Consider the following 21,186-nt stretch of genomic DNA (forward strand, 5'->3'; position numbering starts at 1 on the left):
GTTTGTTTTGGTAGAGTAGTAACTATATCTCTGTTTCATCTGCTTAATATGACAGGAGAGTTACAACAGTTACCACTTTTATAGGTCATCTTGAAAGTGTTCATATTGAATAATGCTTATTTTTAAAGACAGGAGACCTGATGGTCTCACCATTTTCTCTAATCTGTAACATTTTTGTTGTAAGCTAAAGGAAGCCTCCAAAATTCTGACATTTTTCTTGAAGAGTAATCTGGAATCTCTCAACCTACATTGATCTTGTTGATCATTGATCACTTGATCTAATTATTAGGTTACCTAATTCTTTCCTCCAGATCTTTTAGTTACCCTGTGTAAGTTTCATAACTTTTACCTACATTGTCATCTTTGACTGACATGAAATAAATCTGTAGTTTCTAATGGGCAGAACCTTCTAACTGCATATGACTAACTGCCCTGTTTACTGGCACTCTCCATTTATTAAGTGTCAAAGGCATGTAGAGTTCAAGGCTGTCTTAGGTAATCAAAGTTATGTCACCCCATATGGCCACAAAGTGGGCAGCTGAAGTGCACATTTCCTTTCCTGTTATGCTTTACCTCTTTCAAGTTGTGCTGTCTCAGCCAAAATCAGTGGAAGTCTTGCTTGGACCCCAGTGCTGTGCTGTGAACTGCCAAGGAAGGGCCTTACACAGCATCCTTTCTTTTCTGCTGCATGCACTGTGTGGTGACTTCTGGCTGAGAAAATGACTTGGTTGTTGGGTATAGTAATGTTGAGCTCCTATGTTTGCCACAGTTTCCATGGGAGATGTTAATTCTCTTTTCACTTCTAGGGAACAACATAACAAGCTTTCCTCCTGCAGCTATTAAGACTGTATTAGATAGGGGGCTAGTTACATGCTAAGTAATTTATATCTAAAAAGCAGTATTTTTTCAGTAGTTGGTATTTTGAGTCCAGCAGTTTTTAGGCCATTTTTATGGGACATGAGGTGGGGAGGGAGACCACTAGTTATTTTGGGTGAAGAATTGTTTAGTTGGGTTTGAAGAGGTATTACATTTAGAACTCATGTTTTATTTTGATGTTTCTTGTTCTTGACTTTAGTGAAGACCATTCTCTGCGAAGGGGGCGTACCACAGAGACCAGTTGTGTTTGTCACTCGACCAAAACTGGTAGATGCTATTAAGAAGAAACTGTACTGCTTGGGAAGTGATCCAGGTTGGGTCACAGTTTATGGAATGGCAGGCTGTGGAAAGACTGTTTTAACAGCAGAAGCTTTAAGGGATCCTCAGCTCTTGGAAGGTACTTTCAGAAAAACATCTGTATTTTTATAAAAATCACTATAAGTGTACACTTATTGAACATGTATGATGCAATATCGTATGTCACCTTGAAAGTGATTTGGATTTCTAAATTTCTTAGGTGATTCAGAAATATTTGCTTGTAACATGCAACTTTCATAACCATTTAGTGGTCTAGGACCATTAAGTATTCTGTTAGTTTGTAGAAAAATGTTTTGAATAGCTTTTCACCTTAGATTCTGCTTTGGTTTATGAGAGTAGGTGCATCCTTAATTAACTTGAAATTGTTATTTCTGTTAGTGCAAAATAATATATCTAGTTATATTCCTTTTGGACATTGGTTGTAAGGTCCTCAAACTCCTCTCTTTGCTATGTGAGTTTAAAAAAATCTCACTCTAACTTTTGGGTATATTTTCATAGTGACAGGCATATTTATGAGTGATTAGTATTGCCTTAGCTTAAAGTAGATCATAGATGCAACAGTTTAATGGCATTGTTTTCTATTTTATTTATTTTTCCTTGCATAGGACACTAGGAGGAAAAAGTAGAACTTGGCATTAAAGAAAAAATGATGTAGGGATAGAAACTATAGCATCCTCTGCTGGAGCTGACTCTTCTAGGTATATTCTTCATCACTGTTTCAGTATTATTTTTACACCCCAGACTCTGAACTCCGGCAGTACTACACAGTTAAAAATGTAAATGGTAGGTGAGACTAGCAGAAAGATGGATGCAGAAGGGGCTGTGGAGGGTCAGGAAGAAAAATGTGTAGAAAGCACCAGTGATGGTGTGAAATTCCTGTGGGTACTTGCCCTATACTGTCCGTTCCTTTAAAAATAAACAGGAGATTTTGTAGAACCATCCTTTGGTGTCAGTAGTAGAGTTGCAAGGATGGCTTGCAACGGACTTTACAGGTTTGTATTTTAATTAATGCTGACTTATTACTGTAAGTTGCTATTAAATACTTAAAATTATTTAAAATGTATAGCATGATTAATATTACTTTTCTTGCTAGATTACTTTCCAGGAGGAGTTCACTGGATCTCTGTTGGGAAACAGGACAAAGCAGGGCTCCTCATAAAACTTCAGAATCTCTGTAGTAGATTGGAACATGACTCCACTCTTTCACAAAGACCACTTAACATTGAGGAGGCTAAAGATCGTCTTCGTTTGCTGATGTTACGCAAATACCCCAGGTGATGCCAGTAAATCAAATGCTATTCTTTTAGCTGATAAAACTTTGCAGAGTAACCTTGGTCTAATCATCTGAGGTGTCTGTGTTGTGGTTACATGTGTCTTTTGGTTTTTTAACCAACTTCCTAACTTAGACTAATAAGACTTCTATCAACAAAATACATTAACCAGCTGTGCAGAAGTCATATTTGCTTGAAAAATAGTGAAATAATGAAAGATGGGATTGAACAGTGAAAGATGGGAACAAGCAGTTGGAAATAAGGATTACTTTAACTTTCAGTGTTCTCATTGTGTGTAGTAGCAGTGTGTAGACTGCTTTACTGATATGTGAGGATTATACAGCAGAAAAAAAGGTGTGTATATATCACTGCAGAAAGTTCTTCCTTTCCAGAACAGCTGATGCCTTTAAAAAGTGTTTGGTCTAGAGATACCAAAATAAAAGCAGGTTTCGTTGATGTGATCAATTATTGCCAAGAAATTAGTCTCTTTCTCAGTCATTGCACAGGTTTGTTCACCTTTGAGCAATAGTTTTTGTTATTTGCTGAGGATTTGTTTTCTGGGAAAATCTAAATAAGCCTGCTTGTCAGTGAGTTATCTTGGGAATAGTACTCCAGCCTTGTGATCTTTATAGGTAACAGAGTAGAATACTGGCATTTCTGTAAAAAAAAAATAAAAAATCTCCATTTCCATTGTTATTTCTTGTTTATTAACAAAGAAATCAAAACTCTTCAATACAGAAGTGGGCATGGGAGGAAATAGAGGGGAATGTGCCTGGGAGTAAGGTTCATAGAGAGTGCAAGTATGGGAAACAAAGCTTCACTGCAGCTTGGGAAGGAGCTGGCTCTGTTCTGGAATTCTCTTTGGCAATAAGAAGTCACTTTAGCTATATTTGGATTCAGATAGCCAACCCAGTAAATCTCTTGGGAATAAAGTATGTTTCTTGGGATTAAATTATTAGTCAAATGAAAAATTGAAGCTATGGTATATTTTAAAATAAGAAATTACAGACAGGATTTAATCTGTGATTGTTATCACAAGGATTTGTTTGTTGCTTTGAGGTACATTTTTGTTTGTTTTGGTTTTTCTTTGTTTTAAGGGTTTTTGTGACTGGACAAGAAAAATCACTGGTACCTAATGAATGGGAGGACTTTGAAGTGCTGAGATTAATTAAAAACATAAAATCAGGCTGTAATTTGTGTCACCCATCATCTTTTCAGTCGTGAAAGTGGCACAAAATGAGTTCTCTATGGCTACGATAGTATTCTTGTGAACCCCTCTGATTTATGAAAAGGTTATTGATAGAAGAATTGTGTAAAAATGAGATAAGGGTATCCAAAACTTAAGTATGAGAATGTGTATACTCTTCTTTAAGGAGGATCAAATCCTTATTTATAGGGTTTGATGGTGTAAGTGCCACTTAGCTGGACAAAAATGTGGAAGTGTTGTCATGCTTCAGTGAGAACTGGACAACTTAAGCAGTAACTAGTAGAGTGGAAAATTCCATCCCTTAATAAAAAGTGTAGTAAATGTAAACAATTTGCAGGATTAGGTGTCAATAACTAAAAAACTCACGGAATGCAAATAACTAATTATTTCTTTTCATACATCTGCTTGCCAGCTAGTCTTTTTGACTTCTTGCTCCCTTAAGCACAGTCTTCTCTATCATGTAAAGGCAGGTGTGGGGAAGTCTGCTGTACAGTATTCTGGTGAGATTCCATGTAGGAACCTGCAAATGTGGGTGGCCATAGGATTGGAATATGCAATCATTATGAAATGACATTTATGTAAGAAGAGCCTTGCCATTCAAGACAATTGCTTTACAAGAGGATTAGTCTCATATAGCTTTCCAAAGATACAAGAACAAAATTGAAAACTTGAATAAAAAGGCAACTTAAATGCTTTTCTACCAAGCTTATCACTAGCTTGTGTCAGAGTTATCTAGTTTTATACAACTCTTTTTTTCATTTTTGATACCTAGTGACTTAAAACCAGTAAATATTTCTGTTTTTCCTGGTGTCTACTAATGGAAATGTTTGTCAAAACATTGCTTACACTTCAGTTGTAGCTATGAAATAATAAATGGTAAATACCTTTTTGAGACAACTGCATTCAGCTTCTTGCGCAGTGCTTAATCACAGAATCACCAAAGTTGGAAGAGACTTCCAAGATCATCAGGTCCAACTGTCAACCCAGCACCACCATAATAACTCCTCAACCATATCCCCTAAGTGCCACATCCAGATACTTCTTGGATGCTCCCAGAGACAATGACTTCACCACCTCCCTTGGCAGCTTATTCCGGTGCTTAACCACTCTTTCAGGGAATTTTTTTTCCTCATATCTAATCTGAAGTGCCCTGGTGCAATTTAAGGTCATTTCCTCTCATCCTTCTACTTGAGACATGGCAAAAAGACCAAGTCCCACCTACAGGAGGCTACAGCCTCCTTTCAGGTCATAAAGATTGATAAGGTCCCCCCTGAGCCTTCTTTTCTCCAGGATAAACAGCTCACTCAGCTGTCCCTCTTAGGACATTTTCTAAACCCTTTACCAGCTTTGTTACCCTTCTCTGGACATACTATTAAGATATTCTACATATTAATATAAGAAAATTATGCAGTGATACTTTGTAAATTCTGAAAATGTTTTTTATTTATTAAAATGCAGTACTTTATTTTAGCATTAATAGTTAATCTGAAGTATTTCTTCTCACACTAGATCTCTTTTGGTCCTGGATGACATTTGGGATTCTTGGGTGTTAAAAGCATTTGATAATCAATGTCAGGTACTCATCACGAGCAGGGACAGGAGTGTAACAGATGCTGTGGCTGGTAAGGAACAGTTTTCTCTCCTGTACCACAGATTTTATGTGTCTGTGTCTGCACATTGTTCATGTGAGCTTTCAAAAGAGTCTGATAGAATCTGTCTATCAATCTGTGCACAAGTGGCAGGGTTTTAGAATTCTGCTTTGTAAGACTTTATTCTCTTTGTGAAATAAGTGTTGTATGTTATCCTGAAAGTTACATGTTTACATTGATGAGTGCAGTAATTCTCAGCAGAATAAATTAACCTCTGTGACACTGGTGCTGTTAGACTGATTATCTCTATTCACCAGTGACTGCCCATAATGCATTTATAATTCCTGGCTTATAGTATGTTTTATATATGTGTGTATATATATATATGTAATGCAAGCTGATTCTGATAGTAGAATTTATACTCTTCTTAATACTATGCAAAAAATCGTGAACCTTTGCTCCAATTTTACTTGGAAAATAATTTCTGTACAGTTTTATGCATTTGGTGAAATTTTTTCCATGTTTCTGTTTCTAGGCAATAAATATGAGGTTCATGTGGAAAGTGGACTAGCACATGAGAAAGGACTGGAGATTTTATCCCTATTTGTGAATATGAAAATATCAGAACTTCCAGAACAAGCTAACTCTCTTGTAAGAGAATGCAAAGGTATTCTAGTTGCTCTTTGTCATACAATTTACCACGGAATGTCTTTTTTATTTTTTTTAATTCTATGTTTTGACTTAAAGGATGTTCCCTCCTCTATTTTGAATACTGTATATGTCAAGTAAAATACAGGTGTTTATAAAATATTATGGTTTTTCTTTTTTTTAAGCTTAGTAGAAGTCTCATGTTGATTTTTGGGTAGTTTTCTTCAGTATATTTTCTTTCTGCATCATTGATGAACTAAAATTTGGTGATTTTGCAAATATCTACATGATGTGTGTATTTTATTTGTCTCTGCTCTGCGCCTCAACAATTTAATCAGCATATTGGGAGTATTACCTGTTTCAGTCACATGACCATCAATGTTGGATTGTTCCTTGATGATCTGTAAATTTGATTTGATCTTTTCCTTCAGGTTCTCCTCTGGTGATATCCCTGATTGGTGCATTACTGCGAGACTTCCCTAGTCGCTGGGAGTACTATCTCAGGCAGCTGCAGAATAAACAGTTTAAAAGAATAAGAAAATCTTCCTCCTATGATTATGAAGCCCTTGATGAAGCAATGTCCATAAGTGTTGAGCAGCTGGATGACAATTACAAAGACTACTATAAAGATCTCTCTATCCTCCCAAAAGATGTCAAAGTACCTACTAAGGTAATAAAAACAGTGCATAAATCTTGTGATTTTTGTGTGATACAAACAACAACCTTAGAGAATTCTCAAAACTTACTATTTTCATGCACAAATTCTATGGTATGTAACAATAATAATTGCTAGGTTGGATATATTTGTTCCATTATTGCATCATGACTTCTATTGTTAGCATTGAAACTGAAATAATCATAACTGAATAAACATATTCATGTTGAAGTTTAATCTGCAGTCTGTATTTTGCTCTTTAATTAGATTGTAACAGAGCTCACTGAAAGCTTGAAAACTGTTATGTGGAATTTGTCTCCTTTTATGGTCACCATAAATCACTACAAATAGACAAAAGATTGGTTAACTTCTAATATCTGTCCTGTGGTTTGGTATGAAGGTATTGGTAACTTATTGAATTGAATGAACCCTTTGTATCTATATTTGTTAGAATGCATTTTGTTGACAGTTAATTTGGTAGCCTTTTACAATATTCATACAGATTATATTATGACTTGGTTCTGATTAATGTTAATGTGCAAATATTTTTTAGGTTCTCTGTATTCTTTGGGATATGGAAACTGAAGAAGTTGAAGATATACTACAGGAATTTGTTAACAAATCACTGTTGTTCTGTGATCGTAATGGGAAGTCATTCCATTATTATTTACATGATCTCCAGCTGGACTTTCTCACAGAGAAGAATCGCAACCAGCTTCAGGTAGCATAGCAGCTGATTCTTACATTCACCTTTACTCTCCAAAGCTGGGCATTTTCCAGAAAATGGTTTTTGTGTTAAATGGTACCCTGAGTAGCTTCATAGCATAGGTCCAAATTAAATTTAACTTAAGGCCCTCTCACTAAAAATATTTATTTTCAACTTGAAACTGTGGAGGGGTTTTTGATGGTTCCATCTGCAACTAAGAGACACTAAACTGAGAGAAGACTCTGTAACCATTATTTCTCTATCAGATGTTTCCACCAGGAAAGGTAATTTTCCACTGTTTATTCCAAAGACATCAAGGCCCTACCAGAATAGAGAACTCCTTCTTTAAAGCAGAGAAATGCTTTTTGCTCCTTTTTTTCAGTTTAAGGTGGTACTTTCAGGAAGGTGACCTGTAAGTTGGGCTCAATTTCAGTTCTGAAGGACAAGGCAGAAAGAATAGATATGAAGAAAAGGCAGATTTTTTTGCCCTGCTTTAGATTTACATATGCAAGGATTCTTTTTTTTTTTTTTTGTCAGCTACCCAAATTTAAGATGAGGAAAGATTTGGTAGCTAATCTCAGTCTGAGAAGGAGGGTTAACAGCTTGGTTTTCTGTCTTTTAATATACAGAGAATGTTTCTGGAGAAGTCTTTAGCAGTAAATTAGGTTAGGTGTACAATTTTGAAAGTTAAGCTTTTTTATTTCACTTGTTAATGTACTGCAATTGAGAAATAATATTATTCTTTAATGCTATTTACAATGTAATTATAATAATACTTAAAATTCCTCAATGCCAAAAGTGTGTTTTTCTTCATTTGCAGGAGCTACATAAAAACATAGTTAATCAGTACAAGAAATACTACAAGCTTAATACACCTGTTCTGTCTCAAGAGGATTGCATGTACTGGTATAACTTTCTAGCATATCACATGGCAGGTGCCAAAATGGAGCAGGTGGGTTCTGACAGGTGTCCTTTGTTTCCCTTTTTCATCCATTATTACCTTTGCTTTTCCCTCCAGGCCTTTTCCCAGTTGAGCCTCTCTTGCCCTTGACTTTAATCCAGCTGGATAAGCACTCAACATAGAGTCTTTAGGAGGTCCTCTGATAATCATTGTCCCTTACAAAAACTGCTTTATTTCTGCCCTTCATATCTTTTCTTTTCAACCAGTTCTTGAGAAGATTTCCTATTTTATACCATAATGGCTTGTGGTTTTCTTTTCCTTTTTTTAAGAAGATCTGATAAGAAGTCTTCTCCAAGCCTTTTTGAAAGGCTTGTGTAATAATATAAGTAAATTGATTTCATCAGAGCATTTTATCAGTTAGTTCCTTTTTTTATCTTCAGAAGTCCTGTTAGCTTTTCCCTCTTTTGTCATACAGATTTGTGTGTAAAAATTAATTACCTGATTTCAATAGCAAAAAATCCCCATCAAGAGTTAGATGGGCAAGTCTCTTGTTTCCAGGATTGTCTCAGCACCTTAAAAAATTGCTATTATTTTTGCCAATTACTCTTCTTTAGATATTGATGCAATAGCTACTATAAGATGCAAATCATGCAGAAAGATTAATAATTGGTAGCTTCACATGAATTTCAGTTTCAAGTGTCTTGAATAACGTTTGGTCCTGGTTGTTAATTGCTTTATTTCACGTGTATTCAAACCTTTTCATTTGAGCTTCTTTCAAGATGGCTCATCTGACTCCTCTCATATATGAGATTCCATTTAATGGATTTATCTCTTATAAAAACCTTCATAATTAATGTTGGCTACAAGTCTAGGTGTTTTGGATCATGTTTATTTTGTTATCTTAGTATCTTCACTTTCTGTGTGTAGTGAAAATGTTTTTGTTAGCAGCCTTTCTACATTTTGTAGAATTAACTTTTCAGAAGTCATTAGCTTGGTTCGTTGTGACTATATGCTTCCTAGATTTTATATTCTATGTATCACTTTTCATTATTTCAAAAAGACCTCTACTTGTTGGAAGTCTAATAAAGCTAGGAGGTACTAAATTTCTTTGTTTATCAATGGTAGTCCTTTAATCCTTGTTGTTACTGATTTTAAGTTGGAATACACTTTAAACTTGTGCATTGTTGTTGCTAAGCAGTTTTTCTAGAAGAGGTCTAAAGAAAACATTGGACCAATACTCGTTAAAGGTGGTCATCTAACTAATAGGGATAAAGTTCAATGCTTTATTTTACCTGAGTCCTTTATGTACTGACAGACCTTGTCTGCCCAGCCCTTTGGTTTGGAGGACTGCAAGTGTGGGAACAGGGACTTTTTGTTTGTGGCAACAAATGTTAAATTGTAGGGGTCTGGATGGATCAGTTGAATGTTCACACATCCATAGGGCCTGATATGATAGAACCATGTTATGGCAGGAATCCCTTGATCATTTATCAATGGGTTTAGGAGCTTCAGCATCTCTTAGGAAGATCAACAATCCTTATTAGTAGTGATCTTTGCTAGACTGGACTAGAAGAAGCTTTTTTAGAGTTAAAAAGATAGATTTCGTGTGCTGCAGAAGTCAAGAATTGCTCTGTACCTCCATCTCCTGTCTGACTAGCTGTATCAAAATGCAGTTTAAAATAACAAACTTAGTCTTCTATACATTGAATTTTTATAACTGAACATTAAGATGCAGAAAACAGGATATTGCCTGCTTTCAACAAGAGACAGTTGTACCAAAATATATTAAATACCAAGTGAATTTCCTGTGTTTTTCTTTTTCCCCCTGAGCAGATTCTGCAGTGAAACTTACAATCTGAACTTAATTTTGTGTTTCTTTTAGGAGCTCCGTGATCTTATGTTTTCTTTAGATTGGATTAAAGCTAAAACAGAGTTGGTAGGGCCTGCTCATCTGATTCATGAATATGTAGAATATAGTTCAATCCTGGATCAAAAGGTATGATACTAAAAGGTAAATGATCAGTTGGTTCATTTTGCACATCAGTTAATCATTTTGTAGGATGTATATGGCAGATATATGGAAAGCTTAAAAAATCAAAGCAGAAACCAATATTAAACTGAACTTTTACTTGGAGAAGATAAAAATAAAGGAAACTCAGTTTTCAGCTTGTTTTAACTTCAATGTGTAAGTGGTTGGCCATGGAACTCAATAGTGATCAATACCTAGTGGTGGGTACATAGGGTACTCTGCTTTTGAGAGGTGTAGAATTATGCTGACCACTTGGAATAGACTTTCTGATATTTCACACTGTTGAATAAATTGCTATTGCTACTATTCTTTGTTTGAAAAATAAGGATATTATGCTTTCTGAATAGGATAATGAAATATTTCCATCTATTGTATGTATTTGCTAATATAACTTAACAGAAAAATAGAGCTAAGGGCTTCTCTAAGAATGTTGTCTGTATAGAAATTTTAAAAAGCAAGGAAATAAATCCTAAGACAAATCTATGTTGTCAAATGTCTGCTCTGTATTTAGGACAGCACAGTTCGTGAGAATTTCCAGGAATTTCTGTCTTTAAATGGGCACCTCCTTGGGCGTCAGCCATTTCCTGACATCATTCAGCTGGGTCTTTGCCAGCCAGAGACTTCAGAGGTGTATCAACAGGCCAAGCTACATGCTCAAAGAGAAACAGGAACATTTTATTTGGAGTGGATGTAAGTAGCTGCAGTCTGTCTGCTGATATGCTGATCCCTTGACCAAGGAAATAATTTCATGTACAACTGAATACCATGTATGGTAATAAAAGGGTGTTTGCAAGAGCTGCTGAGGTTTTTTGTGGGGAAAGAAGATGTAATAATTTTCAAGAACTTGTGGGAGAAGGGAAGCTATGGATATGTAAGGCAACAACTTAGTCTTATTACATAAAAATAAATTGAGTAATATATTTGCTTCTGTATTCAATTATTGTTCCTTTTAAATAACAATGTGAAGATGAAAATATGATGCTTTGAATCTTCTTTGAAAAACTTTATTTTAAAGTTAGAATTGTAGTGCAAGTATAGGGTATGTTAGAGTATGCTTTTAGGTTTTAAACTGTGACTTTAAAAAGGAGAGCATTTGTACTAGCTTTCAAAGTTTTATGAAGTAGTGAGGTGGGAAATTCTAAACTCTACACAATCTTGAAACTTCTCCTATTTAAACAATGCTGTTGTGTATTTTTGAAAGTTGTTTAAGGAAAAAGTATAGAGAGCTACACATTTTCCCAGCCTTGTCCAATAGTCAGTTGACCACGTAACTCTCCTAGATTCTGTTTGATATTTCTCTTCTGATATTTGTAGTACTTGGTGCTTATAAAACAGAGTGACTCCATGTCAAGCAATTATACTAACAGCCAGGCAGATTAGTCTCCTCTTTGAATATTTGGTTATTTTATTTAGCAAAACTGCTTGGGAATTGCATGGTTCAGAAGATTCAATATCCAGTTGGTTCAGGAGAGAGATGTTTTGGTCATTCATCACCAAGTCATCTCATTACAGTGCCATCATCTCATTACACTGCCAGCTTTCTGTGTAAAGATCTGGCTAAACAGCATGATTGTGTTTGCTACAAACTCTTAAGTTTTTGTTGAAGTGAGGCAAGAGTCATCTATGGTGTGTTAGATCCTGTACCTAACTCTGATTGAAAAGTGGTGATAGTCACAGATCTTGTTTAGCTATCTAGTGATAAGAATTGAGCCATTGTCATGAAAACTAGGGAGATTTGTGAAGATCTAAGCAAATTTACAAATGTTTTTTAATATGCTTGAAAAGAAAGAGTTTGCATCAATTGCAGGAGAACAAGAATTCTCAGGGAAAAGTCTATATTTGGAAATGGCGTATTTCAGATCATAAAAATGTTATCTTTTTTGGTCTCTAAGCTGTAACTGTTGGAGCACAATATAAACCTCTATGTGAATGTTGGAATTTATGTTTCCTTTATTAGTTCAGCATGAAGGCTGAGAGGTAAAGTACTGTTGGTTGGTTGTTTTGTTTATAAAGCTTGCTGCTCAAGATGTGTGGAAAAGTGCTAATCTTCTTAGAGATGATTTTGAATAATACAAAGGCACTCATCTAAATAATTGTCTTACCCTGTAGAAATAAAAAATCCTTGAAAAATCTCTACCGGCTGGTTGTTCGTCCGCACAGAGATGCAGTTTACCATGCTTGCTTTTCCAAGGATAGACAAAGAATAGCATCATGTGGAGCTGATAAAACACTTCAGGTAAGGCACCTATGCATGAGTCAAAAGATGCTGTGGACCATTTTGAAAATATTTGTTAAACAGTCTTGTCACTTTTCTTCTGTTGCTATGTGGAAATATTTGGATCTAGATCATAATTGAAGATTGAAAGGGATGTATTATTGCATAAACGTCAAGTTGAATGTTCAGAATAGTAAGGATTATCTTCAGGAGCTGAATGGTGTGATTTTAGGGTTTGTACCCTCACTGCTCTCATGTGTGAACATGAGATGATATGGAAAAGGTCACAGTCCAGCAATGCACCTTACCTTATTTAATACTTGCTTGCAAAATTTTCCAGTCACAATAGACTTTCTACAGTGCTGAGGAGCAATAAGATGTTTTAGGTTTAGCTTTACTATTTATATGGGATGGTAGTGGACATTATGCCATTTTGGTGTTTAATTAGTGAAACCCCTTAATGCAAAAGAAATATATCTGTGGAGAAAGCACTTCTGAAGCCAAGGACAATATTGAATTGGAAACAGGCCCAAAGTGCTTAGAAAGCAGAGACAGAGAGGAACGTGACTAATAGAAATTTGCCAGCAGTCTGCCTGGAGGGGAGTCAGCCAGCTCTCAAGAAAACTAGCAGTCAGCCAGCCAGTAACCTGGTAAAGTACCCATATTCCAGACAGCCAAAGGTAAGGGAAAAGAACAACTTTGCTGCAAACCTTTGGTATTGTTTTGGATGCTTGGGAAGTTGATACTAAGTTGCTGTTTGTTTGGCTCCTTACTGTGTTGTTAGTGGGTTTTTTATTTGCTTATTTTATTTGCTGGCCTGTACAGAATTATGATCATGGCATCCACTTAGGAGATGTCTGGTGGGGTGTACTCATGCTGTGATGCTCTTGCTGTGCTGGGCTTCTGTACATAATGGCCTCATTGTTGACACTGCAGATTGCTTATTTTTTCCTTCATTTTACACCCCCGCAAAAAAATCTGTGGATTGCAATTGCATTTGAACTAAACTTTCATTGAAGAAATAATAGGAAAATTAGCCATAATCCTTTTTGCATTTTTTAACTTTGAGCTTATTCATGTTTTTTCTAATTGTGGCTTAAGCTTTTCAGTTTTCAAGGCTACTTAAAAAAATGATTGCTGGATTAAGAACAGATACTCTGCAGAACTTATTGTGAAGGTAGATTTCCTGTTACTTCGGTACTTATGTTCTTATTTGAGCAAATACAACCATTTAATTGTCATTAGTATTCCTGTTCAATTAAAAAATAATCTGAGAAGTGCTGTAAATAACACCTTGTGGTTTGTTTTAATAATTAAGAATATATAACCTAAGATGGAAAGGGACACCTGATTTCCACCCGCTGCTGACCCCAGACTGTAAAGTTAACCTCAGAATTTGAGGAAATTTATTAATATGTCTTTTCCCTATCTGTTCTTTCATTGCCTATGTCTAACTTGAGACTGAAATGCGTGTCATTCTGTCAATATTTCCCTACTTATTTTGGGAGTTTTGTTCCACCAATCATCAATTCTATTAAAATTCTTGCTTTATATGTATGTGTGTCACATACATGTAAAACTGGAATTTGTGGTTTTTAGAATAACTTAGATTTGGTTGAAAGATAGTGTTTTGCAGTTACTATTAAAAACTACTGTGAAAGGGCATGGCTTTTGGCTTAATGAGTATTTTTAAAAACCAGTTTTCACTAATTCTCTCTCTTACATTTTCTTTCATCCTTGCAGAACATTATAATTATGTTATTGTCCCTGAAATGATGGATCTTTTCAAAAGTCAACCCACTTTTTAAGAGCTTACATGAAGAGAGCTGTTTGAGATGATAAAAAAAAATTATGTGTTTTCAAATTGTCTGCAAGTTATAAGGTTTTACTGTTCCTTGGTTTAGGTGTTTAAAGCAGAAAGTGGAGAGAGGCTCCTGGAGATAAATGCCCACGATGATGAAATACTCTGTTGCACTTTTTCTGCAGATGGTGAATTTGTAGCAACTTGTTCAAGTGATAAAAAAGTCAAGGTAAGGGAATGAGGAAAAGATGATTCTTTTTTCCAAACTCATAATATGAATTTCTGTTTAGCTAACTCAGCACAACTTCTTAAAACTAAAGGAAATTTAAACTGCCTTAACTATTATGTGGATAATTTAATTCTTGACAAACAGAAAAGCCCCACTTGTTAAATAAAATAAAAGATACTTAATGTTAACATCATGCATGCAGAATTGACTTATTTTGTATTATCTGATGTTTCTTTTTAACTAGAACATAATGTGTTAGTCCAGTCCTATTCTTAATATGAGATAAATCTGTCCATAATTCTTTTTTTAATGCTTCTTTTCTGTTACCTTTGAAATAGTTGGGATTTTTAATTCCTCATTACAGTAGCAAAATCTTGTTGAAATTCCAGAATTTGTCAGATTCTAATCTGAATTATGACCTTTCTCTTCATAATGTCTTGCTTCTTTTATTTAATACATGATCTTTCTCTTCAATATATTTTTGAGGTCTTATTAGAAATGTTTTAGGACTTCATCTGTATTTCAGCATAATTTCCAGATTTTTAAAAACAATTACTTTAAATACATTTAAAGCTCTTTCATCTTTCAATTCTTCCTAGGTCTGGAATTCAAGAACAGGCCAGTGTAAGTGTGTATATGAAGAACACTCTGAGCAGGTCAATTGTTGCCAGTTCAATAACAAAAGTGGTCAGTACCTTCTAGCCACCTGCTCAAATGACACTTACATCAAAGTAAGTGGAAAAGGTTGAGACTGTTCTTGTGCTGCTTGTCATAACAGAGTAGTTATTGATGTATAAATATGTCTAAACACTGTAATGGTGTTTTTAATGAGCCTGGTAGAAGAAACACGGCAACAGATCAAGAGTATTGACTACAGATCTGTAATCAGCAAGGCAGAATAGAAGTGTTTGTACTCAGCCAAGGAGATTGGGCAAGCCCTCTGTTGGTAGGGCATGAAGGTGAGAGGCTATTCAAGACTTAACTTCAGAGATTTCATTTTTGTTAAAGTGGGTGACTCCATAATTCTAATTTAGGAAACTGAAAAGAAATGAGGCAAGACAATGCTTTTTCCTCAGTCTGAGGAAACTTTCAGTAATTTTATGCTGGTCAGGGGCCTTGTCTGCACTGTACAGAAAGTTTTAACTAGATTTATGTAATTCTGATGTTAATAGTTTTCATGCATTTTAACAGATAGATGTAAATTTTAAGGTAGCCCGGGGCATAGCATGCATTCCATGAACATGTGGGTAAAACTAGGAAAAAATAAAAGTGGTGTTTTAGTTGCCAGTGTATGATTGTGAGAAGAGCATGAACAATCTGTCTTTGAATAATTCATTAATATTATGATATTGATATGTTTATTTCTCTTACAGATTTGGGATTTGAATAAAAAGTACTGTAGAAATACGATGATAGGTCATGACAATTCTGTCACTCACTGCAGATTTTCACCAAATGATGAATATGTTGCTAGCTGCTCGACAGATGGAACAGTAAAGGTATACAGTAGATTTTTAAATTAGCCCTTTGTTTTGATGATGGATAGGCAGGTTTTGTATCAGTTGCAAAATATGTATAAGAAAATTTCGTGTCTGTATGATCAGCTTTAATGAATTAAAATTTGAGCCAGCTGATTATTGGTCCCATTTGTAATGCAAGATCTTAAAATGGCTTGTCTAGTACCAGGAAAAAAAAGTCAACTGCTTGTAGTTGCAAATAAATTCTAACTAGCCTAATTTGAATATTTTTGTCTCCTAATGCACTTTGTTAAGAAAACTTGAGTGGGGAGTAAAAATTGTTTAACCAGAAAAAGTAGTAAGTTTTTAAGTTAATTTAAAGTTTTGTCATCTCTGAAAATGAATCATAAAGAGACATAAAAATGAAAGGCAATTTCCCTGTGCTGTTTTCTTGTATGCACTAGGAGAAGACTGAGAGGTATTGTGTTTTTCTGTAAGTATTAGTAAGTGTAAGTATTATTTTTATTTCCTTTAGTTGCAACAGAATTATGCTATTTCAGAACTACAATTCTTAAAACTCTTATGTTTCTATGTAGCTGCTAAGTCAGGAAAGAAGGATTGCTGTAGCTGTTGTTTGTAAGGAAGAATATAAAGGGGGCAGAAAGGTTCCCTAGATTTTTTGGCAGGTCTTTCAATGAAATTGGGGTGCAAAGCTAGATGTATGCCAGATTTTTCATGGTGAGTAGATTGTTTGCAGAGTTACAGGGTAGGTGTTATCTTTGGTTTTATTGTTTTTTTAAGTAGAAGTTGAGGCAGCATTGTAGCTGGAGTGATAGGAGGGAAAAACCCAAGGAGAGGGTTCTGATGCACCATAATCATCTTTGTGGTTTGTTTTTATTTCTTAATTTGTTTTTCTCCTTTTTTAATATAGAAATAATTTGGACTTGTGAATATTCTAATGTTATTTGTTGACTTCAGAAAGTAACAAGGGGCATTTGTATTTTATTCCCTGTCCTTTTATCTTAAGAAGTAACTGGGAGCTCTCTGCTGTTGTATTCTGTACCTACATCAGCCAAGAGATTGTGTCTGTTTCCGGTTTATTCCAGCTTTGGGAAGCACGCTCAGGAAATGAACTGAAAAGTATTGAGATAAAAGATTTCTTCAAAAATGCTGATGAGCAACCAGATGATGTGGAGGTTTTAGTAAAATGTTGCTCTTGGTCCAGAAATGGTAACATGATTTTGGTGGTAGCCAAAAATAAGCTTTTGGTAAGTACCTCACTTTAACAATCTTTTGGAGGTAGGGTATTACAATAAAGGCAGAAATTATGATTAGAGATAAAATTCCAGGCCACTAAGATCTTTTAGATAGATATGCCTGATTTCAAGTGTATGTAAATAAAAATATGTGGTCAATAAACTTGTGACTAAGAGAAATTCCTTCTGAATTCGAGGATGTACGGTATTTAGCATATAATTATTTGCATATAAGCTATTTGTCAGCAGTGAAGTCATTCAAATAGGGTTTCTGTTGTGATTATGTGTTCACAGCTTTTTGATACTGAAACATGTGGTTTGTTAACTCAAGTCATTGTCAGTCATCACAGCACCATCCAGTACTGTGACTTCTGTCCTGGGGATGAGTTAGTAGCAGTTGCCTTGTCTCACTGTTCTGTTGAGGTAAGTGCAATATGCCACGGGAGACTACTTTTAATTTAAAATGTTGCATTTGTCCTAATAGTTTCTTGTATGCAGAGATAAAACAAATGTAGCTGTTTTAGCAAGCTTTTGGTGTGCTCCATTCTTTTTAATTCACTTCCACTTCTTAAATTTAAAATATCAGCTGGAAAATAAAAGTTTTAAAGTTACATGTTAATTTTGGACAATGGAACCCACATTTATCTAAAACTAGACTAGTTTACTAAGTGTATCTAAAGCTACACTTGTGACTCTCAGGAGTATTGCTTAACTCAAACCAAACCTTCCTTCTATGTGCTGGAACATAAGAAGGAAGGAAACATGTAGAATAACTTTGAGGCTGGCATGGCTAGAGTAGGTCTGTACAAATATCAAGTTTGAGGTTGAGGTTGGCTTGGGATTTTTTACTGCTTTAGGTCTTTTGGTTTTTCAATCTGTATGGGCCAGTTGAACTTACATTTTCTTATACCTTGTTTTTTAAAATCATAGCAGTCAAAGAGGCTGCTGATTCACTTTTCCTGACCATCAAAATCTGATAAGCAGGCACAGTTCTTGTTACATCTGATTTCAGAATAAGAATTAAGAAAATACTAGAATACATAGTGATTTAGTGTATTGCACTATTTTTACTGTAAATGCAGTCTAAATCCATGTGAGTTTTTCTTTCATATTTTTCCTGTAGTTATGGAATATAAAGTCATTATCAAAAGTGGCATATTGCAGAGGACACACGAGCTGGGTTCACTGTGTGACATTTTCACCAGATGGATCTTTATTTCTGACTTCATCTGATGACCAGACAATACGTGTAAGATAACTGTCCTGTTTTGAAATATCTGAATTTAGATAGGTATTAAGTCACTCATGTCAGGAATTGTTTATTATAAAATCATATGTCATATAAAATACATGGAAATATACTATGTGTATTAGGTATGTATGTTTATAATCACTATAAATTTAAATATTTGTTACAAAATAATTTGTATATACATTAAAATGTGCTGGCTTTTTTGTTTTATTTACTGTTTATCTAAATTTCCTCTATATGTACATGATTTTTTTAGGTCTGGTAGTAATTATAAACTTCTATTTTGTTTTACATTTTATCTGAATTGGGAATTTTGAAGCTTTTGGAGGATTCTAGCAGACTTGATATGTTTCTTTGTTAGATATATTTGCCTATTAATATTTAGGATAGATTTCTGTAATTATACTGTCTCACAAAAAAAAAAACTGTGAAAATAGAACTATATCTTATCAAGGTAATATTTCCCTTTCTCCCAAGATAATGCATAGATTCATGAAATTTTGTTTTGAAAGGAATTGAAATATAAGAATCTGTATTTCTTATTTTTTGTAATCAGATTTTAATTCTGCTCTTTGGATTAGAAAACTTAGGATGTTACAGCTATGATTCTAAACACAGGGGAGTCTTGTAGTCAGGCTGGATAAAAAGGTTCTATTTAATCTGTTGGAATCACTATAGTAATTACACAACTTTTCCTAGTATCAAAACCAGCAGAAGCATAATTTTCATTGTTTTAAAAAGTCAGTGTTACTTGGAAGTTTATAAGCCTTCAGTTTACAAGTGCTGTTACTCAGCAAGTTTTATTACTTGTTCTTTAATAAAGTTAATGAAATACTGTATTCTTCATCAGATCTGGGAAACAAAGAAGGTGTGCAAGTCTTCTGATGCTGTGCTGAAAAGTGAACTAGATGTTGTGTTTCACAATGGTGAAGTGATGATTTTAGCCATCTACAATCAGAAGAATTTACAAGTAAGATGTATTTACCAATATTTTGCTACATTTGAATGTTTCCTGAAAATTTCAGTAGAAATCTGAGGAAGCACTGAAAGAACATCTTGCTCTTGGCTTTCAAGAGTTGAATCTGTAGCAGGGGACTCAATGAATGATAATATTTTTGTATCTAGAAACTGTGTCTTGTTAAGTAAGTGAAAAAATGGGGTTTGAGGGGAAATTTCTACACTGATGTTGAAACTGAGTCTGGATGCAGAAGACCAGGACTCTTATCCCTTCATGATAAGACCTCCCATGGGGTCTGTGGGCCCTCCAAGTGGCTCAGATGTGCACAGCAATGTGTAATGTGTGCAGCACATTTAGACCAGGTGTTGCATAGCAAATTATGTAATGCTTCAAAGCTCTGTGTAACAGCTGAAGGAATCATCTCAAACTGGGGCAGTGAGAGGTGTGAACCCAGATTTGTGCTAAAGAAAATAGTGGCTACACTCAATACTTTGAGCACTGCCACAATGAGGGCTAATTACACCAACATCCAAAATGGTGAAAGTAATTTGTAATTTAAAGTTCATAACTGTTCCCTTTGGCATTCTCAGATCTATGTTGTAATTTATTTAAGTTTATATTTTAAAACATTGTAATACTTTAATTACATTCCTATTTTACAGCTTATTAATGGAAATACAGACAATGTTATTATGCAGACAGCTGCCCAAGAATCCCCTATTTCCTGCTGTTGCTTAAGTGAGGATCTTAAATTTGCAGCTTTTGGACTGGAGAGTGGCACAATTAAGGTATTAAATCCTAAATCTGATTTTAAAAATATTAGGAAAACACTCTTCTTTATGCATTTTCTTTTTAAATAAATGTCGTTTGGATTACTTATTATATAATAATAGTCTTCAATATAGTAATTCAATTTACTTTTGTGAGTGATGTCTAAACTTAAAGGTAATGCTAACAATCTAGCTCTGAAATTCATTTTAGCCAGGCTTTTTAGTTGTTCCAGTTGGGTTGGAATTTTTCGTTGTTCTAATACAGTGACTTAAAATCATGTATTTATAATCTCACGTTGTTTTAAAAAAAATTGCATGTTCTTGTTGTCCACAAGTGTGTCAAATAAATGCAGTTATTACATTCTTCATTGTACAGGTGCTACAGTTGTCAGATGGGAAGGTTCTGAATTCCTGGGAGGCCTACAGGACACCTGTGCAGCATTGTCGATTTACACCCGACTGTCAGACTCTCATCTTAAGTGCTCATGATTCAATGATACAGGTTTGGGCAATATTTAAAAAGATAATGCTGTAACTTACTTAAAATCAAGGGCTTTTATACTATATATTATGTAAACTCAGTAAATGATTACTGTATTCTGTATTGCTCCATCCAGGTGCAAGGGACTGCAGAAAGTGTAGCCTTTGTTTATGCCTTATGTGATAATGAATATTACAGATTTTCTATTTTTACTGCTGTGGATGATAGGCTTTGAGAAGAGTAAAAGAAACATTAGTTGTCAAACAAGTTTTCAAACACCCTGAAATGAAGGTTTGGGATGCTGTAGGTCTGTCAGTGTGCTTGCTTCCACTCTCTTGGGGAATGATGTAAAAAGTCCCTGAGCTCACCCTGTCCAGTGCAGTGCTGAAAACCAGCTAGAAACAGAGTGGCTGCTTTAATGTATGCTCAAATTAGGAACCTCTGCCTGTCAGCAAGGTAGGTTTGCTCCAGAGCTGCATTCTGGTGTGTCTGTGTTAGCATTATCCACCCCAGGGGTGCAGTTCTGCAGTAAAGATCCATGTCTCAGTTTGAGCTTGCTGAGCCCTG

General features: G+C 35.0%; 1 protein-coding gene across 2 annotated transcripts in view; it reads left to right on the top strand.

The window, feature by feature from the left end:
- APAF1 (apoptotic peptidase activating factor 1) overlaps positions 1–21,186 on the top strand; it is a 30,000-nt gene that overhangs the window by 1,889 nt on the left and 6,925 nt on the right. For both annotated transcript variants that reach the window (XM_079304863.1, XM_079304864.1), the window contains exons 4-22: positions 1,076–1,273; positions 2,288–2,468; positions 5,182–5,294; positions 5,797–5,928; positions 6,341–6,579; positions 7,118–7,285; positions 8,091–8,222; positions 10,054–10,167; positions 10,712–10,890; positions 12,310–12,436; positions 14,320–14,445; positions 15,045–15,176; positions 15,819–15,944; positions 17,009–17,170; positions 17,453–17,581; positions 18,282–18,407; positions 19,261–19,380; positions 20,031–20,156; positions 20,515–20,640. In XM_079304863.1, coding sequence (XP_079160989.1) covers positions 1,076–1,273; positions 2,288–2,468; positions 5,182–5,294; positions 5,797–5,928; positions 6,341–6,579; positions 7,118–7,285; positions 8,091–8,222; positions 10,054–10,167; positions 10,712–10,890; positions 12,310–12,436; positions 14,320–14,445; positions 15,045–15,176; positions 15,819–15,944; positions 17,009–17,170; positions 17,453–17,581; positions 18,282–18,407; positions 19,261–19,380; positions 20,031–20,156; positions 20,515–20,640 — 2,756 coding nt within the window. The remainder of the gene's footprint in view (positions 1–1,075; positions 1,274–2,287; positions 2,469–5,181; positions 5,295–5,796; positions 5,929–6,340; positions 6,580–7,117; positions 7,286–8,090; positions 8,223–10,053; positions 10,168–10,711; positions 10,891–12,309; positions 12,437–14,319; positions 14,446–15,044; positions 15,177–15,818; positions 15,945–17,008; positions 17,171–17,452; positions 17,582–18,281; positions 18,408–19,260; positions 19,381–20,030; positions 20,157–20,514; positions 20,641–21,186) is intronic.

The sequence above is a fragment of the Erithacus rubecula genome (assembly GCF_903797595.1).
Source record: "Erithacus rubecula genome assembly, chromosome: 4".
NCBI classification, from domain to species: Eukaryota; Metazoa; Chordata; class Aves; order Passeriformes; family Muscicapidae; genus Erithacus; species Erithacus rubecula.